General features: G+C 28.2%; 1 protein-coding gene across 3 annotated transcripts in view; it reads right to left on the bottom strand.

The window, feature by feature from the left end:
* Positions 1-12,301, bottom strand: part of chico (insulin receptor substrate 1 chico) — a 75,707-nt gene that overhangs the window by 45,371 nt on the left and 18,035 nt on the right. For all 3 annotated transcript variants that reach the window (XM_067286052.1, XM_067286055.1, XM_067286053.1), the window contains exons 2-5: positions 11,745-11,950; positions 4,599-4,914; positions 4,334-4,482; positions 740-882 (exon numbers count right to left, since the gene is read on the bottom strand). In XM_067286052.1, the coding sequence (XP_067142153.1) occupies positions 740-882; positions 4,334-4,482; positions 4,599-4,914; positions 11,745-11,852 (716 nt within the window). In that variant the 5' untranslated portion in view covers positions 11,853-11,950. The remainder of the gene's footprint in view (positions 1-739; positions 883-4,333; positions 4,483-4,598; positions 4,915-11,744; positions 11,951-12,301) is intronic.

The following is a 12,301-nucleotide window of genomic DNA, read 5'->3' as shown; positions in this document are numbered from 1 at the left end:
TAGATTTTTGGAGGCTTTAGAAAATTTTAAGGCAAGTTTAAACAGCATGTGTATTAATTATAAGGAGAACTTTCTCTGTCAGCAGTTTCACAGGCCCTTTACAAACTGCAGTTATAATATTTAGTTATTGTAGGATTTATGGCACATGCTCATACTGATGCATGACGTTGTATTCCATTTTTTTGAAATGTTTAGGCAGATGCTCCAATGCCTTGCATTTTTAAATCTGTCCCATTCTCAATGGATACTGATATGATTTAATATATATATATATTTTAACATTCAAATGTTTATTTTAAATTGGTGTTCAGTCAAAGAAAGGGCAACATTTACCTAAAGCAGGACTCTGAAGGAGCCCGAAAATATTTGTGAAGTGCATTTTTATGACACTAGACATTAGGTTTTGAGTAATTGTTCAATATTCGGTGTGAAGTGTTCTGTATGAATCAATTCAGTTAGCTGGCTTCTGTTTCATAAGCCAGTTATAAAATAATTAAGTTTTTGACAAAATAAGTTTTACTTAAGAATTTGGCCAAAGAACAATTGTTATAAATAGGAAAACTGAGAATGACATCAGAGAGCATTTCATCCAATGTTGCAATGATAGTCAATGTATTAATACTGTGAAGCAAAAAGAAAATCAAAAACCATGAAATATTCTGATGTCATCTATGATATAAAAGTTGTTGGATTTTAAGCAGAATTTTTGAAGTTAAGAATTTCTTATGTTTGTACTTACCCTAATATAGCTTCATGCATATTCTGTGCAATTATAGTATCTTCAGTTTGCATCCATAATTCACCTGCTCCTGTTACTGATGAACGACCCAACTCCATAAAGAAGAAGCAATCTGAATGCCCACATCTTCGAATGCTCATCAACTATTAAATGACAACACAATTCATTATTGAAAGAATGCTTGTAGCATATACATTTCATGAAAATCAAAAAGTTTCCACAAATAAAAATTAGATAGCATGTTTAATGTAAAGATGTTTAATGATTTAATCTATAGGAAAGAAAAACAAATCCATATTTGTCATTGTTTTAATGTCAAATGTGAATTTAACATATTGACTCCCAACTACAAGTTAACTTATAAATGACTGATTCTTTTAGGATTCCTCCTATACGTTATCTTGGGAAACACAATCTGGCCTGCAGCATCTGATAAGAACATACTCATAGAAAAATAAATGTTAATAATGAATAAATAGTGGGGATTTGGATTAAGAATTAAAAATAATTGTGACACCACAAACAGAATTTATTTTTTAAAAAAGTGGAAAAATTTACACTATAAAATACAAAATCAAAATGGCATTGGGAGAGCAATTTTAGCAATAATGGGTTGGCAGTCAACATGATAATGTCAGTCTTATTTTTTATATCTAGAATATGAGTTTAACTTGTCTGTTTTTTGACAAATTCAAGTCTTTCCAAGTACACTTGATACTTACATTTGGTATTCCTTTATAGACAATCCATTATAACTTTATTTTAAAAAATTTGCTAAACATTTTTTTAGAATTCAATATTTTTATATACCTCCAATAATGGCCATCTCTAAACTGTGGCCAGTTTTTCAGGAATGTTTCTTTTTAAAATTCATATAAAATAACTTTCTAAACAATGGCCATTTTTTATATTCCTGTCAGTGATCTGTTAAGATGTTTGACTGTATAATTATATACAAAAAAATTCATGAAATTTGATAAAATTAAACACAGAGTATACGTAAAACTGGAATTATTATATCACTAATCTACAGTACCTTTCATATGCTTCCAGTAGCCATTTGAAATTGCAAAATCCAAAGGATAAATGTTTTCGACCCTATTCAATGGCCAGCTTTAGGCAATTCTATTAGAGAACTGTGTTGGTAGTTAAACCTTTTTAAATTTTCTGGAAGTGCTTTGAATTTTGTAACATCAGGTGACTGCTGGAAATGTGTGAAAGGTGCTGTAGCTGTTGGGTCCTCTTTTAGTATAACCGACTTGGATTGTTCAAGAAATGCATTGGCTCTTGATAAGGTGCTGTAGATTAGTGATTAATAAAATTACTTGATATTTTCATGTAATTTGAAATATCATAGAACAGCTAATTAACATAACTGTTCATAACGGAAAATAAACCTTTACATCCAGCAAAGACTGATTTTATTTTACAGCTGATGTTTTTGACCATGAGTGAATGACATCATCAGGCTTCTAACATAAACAACAAAGTTTAAAGAAGAACAAAAACATTCAAAATTACAGAATATTTCATTAATCATTACATTTTAAACATTGATGGAACACTTAGGCTATTTGTTACATTTAAAATATTTCTCAAACTGCCCTTGCCATATTTTAAATTACATAAAGATATTAGCTTGAATGGTGATTTTAAAGTCAAATACAATTGAAGAACTTCATGAGAAAACTCTAAAGAATTTTTACAATCTACAATCTACAAAATAAAAGTAAACAAAATTTAGCAATAACATAAGAATTAAAAACTATATTTAAATGTAAAAAAAAACTGCAGATGGAAGTGCTTTAGTGCCCTTAAAGTTTAAACACTTATTAGTCTGAAAATTTAAAAATTTCTAATTCCTGAATAAGAAAATTAAGAGACATCTCTGCCTTAGAAGGTCAGAGATGTTGCTTACTTTTCTTATAATTTCAGTTTCTCTTAGGTTTCCCTCTACATCTTCATTCATGGTATATGTTGCCAATGCTGTCATTATCTGTTTTTTCATTATTGGGGCATTGTGCTATCTTGCCATTCTTGCCTTGAGGAAATGTGGTAGCAGCAATATATTCCAAGTCTTTACTACCCTTATTATCCCTAACCACTATCAAGTATCATTTCAGTTTTGATTTTGGAAATTAAACTACCACCCTATGTTTATCCTGAGAATATTTCACAACCCCTATCACTTCAAGTTGTTGGCATTTATAGCCTTAGTTAGAAGAGCATTCTCCCATTGTTTGAATGTTATGGACATGATTGTGGAATTAATAGGCAGTATGTAAGGATTGTAGCATAAGACCACAGGTACACCACCAAAACTGTTGAATGTATGATCAAACAGTATCAAGACAAGAATGATGGAGCAAAATAGCCCAATAAAGAAAAACCAGATAATGACAGAATTGGCAGCCTATACCATGAATTAAGATGTAGAGGGAAACCTAAGAGAAACTGAAATTATAAGAAAAGTAAGTGACATCTCTGACCTCAGAAGACTAGAATTAGAAATTTATAAATCATCATGGATTAATAAATTTATAACTTTAGGATGCTGAAGCATTTCTGTTTGCTTAGACATCTTTGTATGAAATTAAATGAGGTTGTGTACAATCAATTGCCATTTTTAGGCATTTAAAATGTAGTTTGAATTCAATATGTTATTCTTAAATTTTGTTTACTTTTGTTTTGTAGATTGTAAAAATTCTTTACAGTTTTTCATAAAGTCCTTCAATGGTATTTGACATTAAATACCATTCAAGCTAATAACTATGCAATTTAAATGTGGCAAGGTCAGTTCAAGAAATATTTTAAATATAACCATTAGCTTAAGTGTTCTGTCATGTTTAAAATCCAACAATTAATGGAATATTTTGTAATTTTGAATGTTTTTTGTTCTAATTCTGTTTTTGAACTTTTTTGTTTATGTTAGAAGACTGATATTGATGGTTCAATCATAAATGAAAATGTCAGCTTTCAAATAAATCAATCTTTGCTGGAGTTAATGGTTTATTTGCAGTGTTTAAAAAGTTAATTTATTAAGAAATTAACAATGGCATAAAATATAATATAATAAAATATTTCAGTGGTTATATGATTATAGTAGGGCCACATCATCAGTCAATAACAATTTGAACTCAAAACTGTCATTAAATGCCATAAATTATAAATATAAATCTAGTTTTAATGTATACAAATTCTGATTGCTGTCAACAAGTATATGTCAATAAACAAATTTGTTTCTACAAAATAAATTATTCTTACTGTTATGATAGACTGAAGAAGATATATCATTACACAGGACCAAACAGAATGAAGTATAACATAAAAATATTAAATTAGAAGGCAATATCTTCTTTCTATGTTTGTTAATGATCTATTTGAAGGAAATTATAATGGCTGTATTTATTATCAACAAATAAATAGCTAAAATAATCTAATTTATGAAATAATTAGTTTAAATGCATATAGGAAAAATTCCTATATGTATTTAAACAGATATTAATTTCCTTATATCCTTATTTTCCTTATATGTATTTCCCAGATATTAATTTTGAATTATAATAGAGTTTAAAAATCATAAGTTTTACTCACAGGAAATTCTAAAGACTCAGGTTTGTCACTGTGAGGATTCACCTTTACAAGACTCAAAGACTTAGCAGTTAAACAGAGGCGGTGAGTGCCGGATATATTTCTACTACTTCCTAAACCTTTATTTTTTACAATTACTTGCCAAACATGTTCTGTAAAAAAAGCATCAAATACCCATATATACCATTTATACATAAATATATAAATAAAAAAATACTAAATCTAAATATTTTAAAACTGAAATTATTTAACAAAAATCTTTAAATACCAAAATTAGGTTTAGGTGTTGTATCTCCTTCCAGACCAAGAGTACCATGTTGAAGTTCCAACATTGCTGTTAACCATTGATCTAATTCATCATCATTTTCAGTTACAACTGCAAAACAATCATCACGAGTATAAAGTGCAATAACATTTTTCTGTTTGGAATCTAACTTTCGATTAATGTTAAAGCAAGTCTTCAATATAATGCTCCGTTTTGGTTGGATACCAGCTTTCCATTTCTTTTCATTGTCATAATATTCAAGTCTAGCAGGTCCTGTTGGAGTCTCAGTCCGAAGCACAAAATATTTCTTCTTCATAGTCTAAAAAATTTTTATCAGATGTTAAACATAAACAGAGAAAGTCATATATTTTTTTAAACAAGATATCTTTTAAAAACATAACATAAGCAGTCTTCAAAAACAAATAAATGATATTTTTTTGTATTTCAATCCAATTTCATGTTTATCATACTTTTGGATACAGAATGTGTGTGATCACACAAATGAGGTTCAGGGGAAATCAGAGCAGTCCCAGGGAAATTTGCATTAGAAAAATATTACAGCAATAGCTGTGAAAATGTTACAATAAAATATAATAAGGTGTGTTTCAAATTTATACGGACACAAAAAAATTAAAGTGAAACACAAACTTGCTGCATTAAGTGACAAATGTTTTATTAAAAATAATATGGATTTACATGTTTCTACACTGCAAAAGAAGAATTTTAATCAAACATTAACATTCTGTCACTAAAAATAATGTTTATGAAACTCTTATACAAAAAAACTGTTACATATTTATCCGGACAGGCACTCATTTTATGACTTAAACAGAATATTGTTTAGTTTCAAGCATTGAAATATGCAAATTAGCTTACATATCTAATTGTAATACAAATTCTTTATGTTGTTCAACATTCTAAAATGGGTAGAACAAAGAATTTATCTGATTATGAAAAAGGGAAGATTGATGCCTATAAATCACAAGGCAAGTCAATAAGAGAAATTGCAGCATATATAAATCATCCAAAATCAACTGTTGGTGATTATTTATCAAAAAGACGTGGCAAGGATGTATCAAAATTCAAGACAGGTCCAAAACCCAAGCTTACTCCTCGAGATTGTAGACAAATCATCAAGGTTTGCTCCACAAAACAAACATCAGTAAGAAAAATAAAAAAAGAATTAGACTTGCCTTGTAGCAGCACAACAGTGTGGAGAGTTTTAAATACATCTCCAATGTTAAAATTCAGAAAAAAAGCCGTAATGCCACCACTTTCATTAAAGCACAAAAGTGACAGACTTGATTGGGCACAAAAACACATGACATGGTCCGAAGAATGGATTGAAGTTTTGTTCAGTGATGAAAAAAAATTCAACTTAGATGGTCCAGACGGTTGGAAGTATTATTGGCACAATTTAAGAACCGAAAAACAAATTTTTTCAAAACGCCAAATGGGTGGGGGATCAATAATGGTGTGGGGTGCGTTTGGATTCAACGGAACCACAGATTTAGCATTTATAACTCAAAGAATGAATTCAAAGAAGTATCAAGGCATGCTTGAAGATCATTTATTGGAAGCTGGACCAAATATTTGTGGACCAAATTGGATCTTTCAACAAGACAATGCCCCTGTGCATGCCTCTAAATCAACAAAAATGTGGTTTAAACGTAAAAATATTAATCTGATGACATGGCCTGCTAGAAGCCCTGACCTGAATCCGATGGAAAATCTTTGGGGGATGATGGTTCGTATAGTTTATGCCAATGGAAAGCAATTCATGATTTGAAGGCAGCAATTTCAGATGCTTGGGATAAACTTAAGATTGAATTCCTTCAGAATCTAATTGAAACAATGCCTAATCGAGTATTTAATGTAATTAAGTTAAATGGTGGTTACATTGGCCATTAAATTGTAAGAAAACTTTGCAATTTGAAACCTGTCCGGATAAATATGTAACAGTTTTTTTGTATAAGAGTTTCATAAACATTATTTTCAGTGACAAAATGTTAATGTTTGATTAAAATTCTTCTTTTGCAGTGTAGAAACATGTAAATCCATATTATTTTTAATAAAACATTTGTCACTTAATGCAGTAAATTTGTGTTTCACTTTAATTTTTTCGTGTCCGTATAAATTTTAAACACACCTTAGTGCCTTGGCTAAGTCTATAGACATTAATTAGAAAAAATTTGCCAAAATGCAGGGAGATCCTGTGTTTTAAAAGTGACATTGAAATGTCCCATATCTAAATGCCTGGTGAAAATAATTAAAATTAAACATGCAGACACATTATGAGTGAGACACAGTATATGAAAGATGAGTTGGTCACAGTTACTGATTTTTACAAAAACCCCAAAAAAGAAAAAAAAATCAACTTTTATTTCAAAATGCTTTTCATTATTATTTAATAGGTGAAATTTTATGTAGGCTTAAATTAAAATGAAATATTCACTCATTCTCTGCATAGAAAATTTGAAAATTAATGAATTGTGTTTAAAAACTTTTCTGAATTCTCTCAATTAAATAGCTAATGAGTTTTATCATCACTTAAAAAACATTTTCCTTTGTCTTTTTTTTTTGGTAGGTATATTTTGACACTCATGCTTTAAAACTTATTAGAATATAAAAATAATGCAAAATATGGTCATGCTTTCAAAAAGAAAAAAAAAATATGAAAATGTCAGTCAAAACCTAAACAAAAATCAAGCAAGGCTTGCTTAACTTTCTTGGCAACATTTAAAACTGTGTGTGGTGCCATTTGTTATACTTAATTAAAAAACTCTTTATATTTTTAATTATTATAAAATGGCAAAAAGCTTAATTTTGAGGGTAAGGATGGATTTTTATAAAAAATTGTAAATGCTAGTAATGAGTAAAATTGTCATTAAATCCAACCCTACTTGAGATATGACATGACCCCCTTTATCTTCTCACCCTGTTGACCTTTAACAATCAAAATTTAATAGCATCAATCCCCCAATAGAAAAATCTCCCTACAAAATTTCAGAAATTTTCAACAATAAACACAGGAGTTATTAGAAACAATGAGGGTGAACAAAATCATGCCACACATGCATACATATATTCACACTAACATCCATATATACAGAAAAAACTCCCCAAAATGTTTTTGCATTTCTCAATGTTTCAAAGTCCAAAACTGTAAAAATCTGGAGGGGATCATTTTTTGACTGATCACCATACTTTCTCTCTGTTATATGTAAGAAAGCTGGGAAAGTAAAAATTGCTATTTTTGCAAAAACTGATACATTTTTCTTAAATAATTATTCAGAAAAATATTGCATGCTATTGTTGTAAAGACATTTTGTATTTTGGATGTTAAAATGTCTGTTAATCAATGTAGGCCTATTATATCAAGTTTATAATTGTATATGTTACCCTACAATAATGTGTGTTTAAATTAAAGCATTCTTTTAATTAAAAAGTTTTTACATTAATTTATTAGTTTAGTGTTGCATGGCAAATTATACAGTAGGCCTATTTAACTGGGCTGCAATTTGAAAAAATTATAGGCCTATAAATTCCCTCTATCGTCTGCCCTTCCTTAATCTCAAGAATGGAGTTAAATAGATGAAAATCAAGAGCAGATATGGAAAGCTTAGGGTCAGGAGGCCCTGATTAACTATATACAAACTTCCAGTTTGCATTAGAAATCATGTTATTTCAATTCAAAAATTTTCCCCTGAAAGGAGTTAGATAGATGACTCCATTGCTAACATGAAAAGTATGATGAAAGGGGGGGTAAGACACTACTAATTTGAGATATTTTAAATTAAATAAAATTATGATTAAAAATTGCAGCCTGAAATTGTGACAATGTCACAATAAAATAATTGCTTGTTATTTATATGATTTAATGTTTCAAATTATATAGTAATTACTATTAATTCATATATAAAATGCTTCATTTTATGTGTTATGTACACCAATTTTTGGGAAAATTTTGTATGTAATTTATGTTCAGGGGAAATTTTGGGCCCCGAAAATATTCTTCACCCTGCTTCAGGTAAATTATGAAATAAAGGAAATAAATTAATTAACAAATTAGTTTTAAATACAACACTGCACATATTTTTGTCACTTATTATTTTACATAAATAATCATCATTCTACAACAAACAACTTTGTAAAATGTTTCAATAGGTTTTCTATTAAGTAGTGATGGGACAATCAATCAAAATTGGAAAAACTGGACATTTTCTGGGTATCAGAAACAAGAAAATCTCATCACAATTTCTGATTCTTAAAAAATGATTCTTCCACATATTATATGAAAATTAATTTTTGTTTCTGTTGATGATTAAAAAACTTTAAAATTACAGTATTAACAATTAAATATTAATTTATTGGAAACTTTCACGTCGATAAAGCAGAAAGTATGCAATGGCCCATACATGAGATGACATCTGTCGTGATGAATTTTTCTTTTATATAGTCAGAGAGATGAGAGATTGCACTTGTTCAGTTCTAACTGTCCCCATTTTAGGAAAGATAAGGTCACTTTAGGGTTGACATCTAGCAACCTGTATTCTGTACATCTATATAAATATTAAAAGCAAAATGCTCCATCACCACCACACGCAAATAACAAATTTTAAAATTAATTTGATTTATAATTTGAAAATTTCAAAACAACTTTTAAATGATTTTTAAAAACATTGTTTTAATTTTTGATAATTTTGATTTTAATTTGGTTTTACTTTTAGTTTTGGTTTTGGTGTAAAGGCCAGAATTTTAATTATTATTTTTAATAATTTTTATTTATTTAATTTTGCCTGCATTTTTTTAATCCTTAATTACAATTTTTTAAATTAATTGTATCTCTGCTTTCATTTGTTATACAACTATAGAAATTGTTTTAGTGTTGTTTCACACAAAAGATAATCAAATTTACATTTATTTTAATTTTATAGTAATTTCATTAATTTTTGTTTCATAAATTTGTCTGCTTCTTAAAATTTTTAATTATAAATGAATTAACATTGATTGAACTATCAGACTATCTAGTTTCAAATTGAAGCTGGCAGTCAGCAAAAATATTTAAGTGTCGGCAAAACATTTTAAAATGTAAACAAAATTATATTTTAATTGAAAAATATTATATAAAATTATTTTTAATATTTAGTATGTTTACTTATAATGATAAAACAACTTTCTCATTATAATTATGAAAGTTTTTGTTGCGATTCACAGATTGTGCAGTAATATGTTTAATTTTCAAATGTAATTCACACATTTCTGAGTAAAAATACTTGTTTGCGTTAAGTTTAATGCTGTTTTGAGTTTTAAAAATTGATTTTTCAAACATGAATCAGTCTAGATATTTGTGGATCAAGCGAATGTATTCAAAAATCAGTTAACTTGTGATGATATTCATTCAGCTTGTTGCATCATTTACCAAACTTCATTTAGTATTCAATACTACGGAGTTAAATTATTTACAGGACATGCCTATTACAAAAAGCATGAAAAAAATGCATCTTCTCATTTACCTCTCCCTCCCCCCACCATTGTGTCGACCAACAAAGCAGTTTCCAAAGATGCAACCCTACATGACATGATTGGATAGTTCATTGAGTAAATAAAAATTAGCTGTAATTTCTTTGGGGTAGAGTTGCAATGTTAATTTTATCCAAAATAAGATTACAAATTTATTTCATAGTACACAATAAATGCATGCATATCCACATATAAATGGAGAATTTTCACATTTCTTTCAAAAGATTAATTCTAGATTTTCTGATCATTTTCCATTCTTAAGCTTCATGTTTATTAATTATGAATATACTGTGCTCATAATATAAATCATTAATTTTTCTAAACTAAGATAAACTTTACAAAGTATTCAAAAGAATCAGAATTGGGAGAAATTTTGGTATTAGTCCTATCACTACTATTAAGATTCCATCAAATGTAATCTTTTTACTTCTTGTCATTTTTGCAGTTACTGTAGTAATTTATGAGCTATTGAATATCTAGAAGAAAATAACAATGTCATTAATAGAAAGTCTTTTAAAAAATTTGTTGTAGAAGTGATACAATGTGGCTATTATTAAGGTAAATAATGTCACTAATGTAAGTGCTGACACTGATCTCTGAAATTGATAGTCCCATGTCATGAACATATTTTTTTTACATTTAAAATTATGTATCTTATGTATGTGGCTTAGGTGCTATTTATGTTTCGACAGAAAGTATAGACTACTTAATATGAATTTATATATATCTTTATATTAAGTAGCCTATACTTTCTGTCAAAACATAAATAGCACCTAAGCCAAATTTCATGTGGATTGGACAAAGACAGCAGGAGTTATAAGAGGAAATGGTGTTGTGATTGCGAATTCTGGTCCAAAAAGTTCATTTTTGCATGTTTTTCCCCCTTTCTATTTTCTTACTCCTTGATCTATAACCACCAAAATTTAATAACATCAATGCCCATTATACACAAGCTACTGTGCTAAATTTCATTTCTTAATCATTACTCCATCCTGAGATATTAAACAAAATAGACACCAACACAAATAAATTTTTTTTTTCTTGCCATTTTTGAATTCAGGAATTCAAAATGCAGAGATTTGCAAAAAAACTGACATGATTCCAATATTTTCTTGTGTTATATACCAAACAAGCTGGGGAAGTAAAATACTGTTTTCATTTATTATTCATCAATAAATCCTGTAATCTGTTACACATACTGAAAACTGTTTTAAAAAACAGTTTCCAGTATGTGTGTTTATATGTTTTTTAAAATTAACATACATAAACAAAACTGGAATGGAAACTTAACATAAAACACATTTTGATAGTCCAGAAAAAATAATTTAACTAAACAAATATTTTAACTATCATTAAATGGTCATCATCAGATAATATATCCAGAACATATTATAGAACAATGTTTAGAACATAGGTTGTTTCAATAAAACACATTTATTTATGCTGGATTATCAACCTATTAATTTTAACATCCTTTAGCCTTATGTCATTTTAAGTCTAAAGGAGAATAAACATTAAATAAAAATATTTTGTTTGTTTTACCAAATGTCATTTTTTAAATATTGCTTTGAAGGAATATCGCACAAATTTAAAACTATTACAGTATAAAAAATATAAACAACTTACCTTCAATCTCTTTAAATAACCTTGCTTTTTTATATCTGACATCATTTCCTCTTTTGTAGGAATTGAAATACTACTTTTTTTCCTGAACTCCTTTTGTTTAGTTGACATGATAAAAATACATATTACAGGCCCTTAGTCTTAGGCCAAAGCCATTTTTTGTTCATTATAACTTTACATGATTGCAAATATGCCACTGTTGAAAAATTCTGAAAATAATTTTAAATTAATTAGAATTTATTATATAACTGTTAAAAATAAATAAATAAATAGAAAAACTACTTTATCAGTAAAGAATATTGTAGATAGGTGTTAAAGGATTACAACCTTCAATACTCTATCAAATTATGCAGCAAACGTTGTAATTCTTCAACACTATCCACATTTAATTCCCAAATTAAACTTGTGTTCTTTCATTGTATCAAATTTGAAACAAATAAGAAAAAGTATTTAACAAAATTTAAATCCTGAAAAGATATAATTAATTTATCACATTTCTCAATTTATCATTGGAAAAAGATTAGGACATAAAAGTTTCCATTTCAGAAGACTTAACTGTG

This window comes from Centruroides vittatus, unplaced genomic scaffold (assembly GCF_030686945.1).
Source record: "Centruroides vittatus isolate TY-2023 unplaced genomic scaffold, ASM3068694v2 scaffold_324, whole genome shotgun sequence".
Lineage (NCBI taxonomy): Eukaryota > Metazoa > Arthropoda > Arachnida > Scorpiones > Buthidae > Centruroides > Centruroides vittatus.
This window is presented reverse-complemented; position numbering and strand designations above follow the sequence as displayed.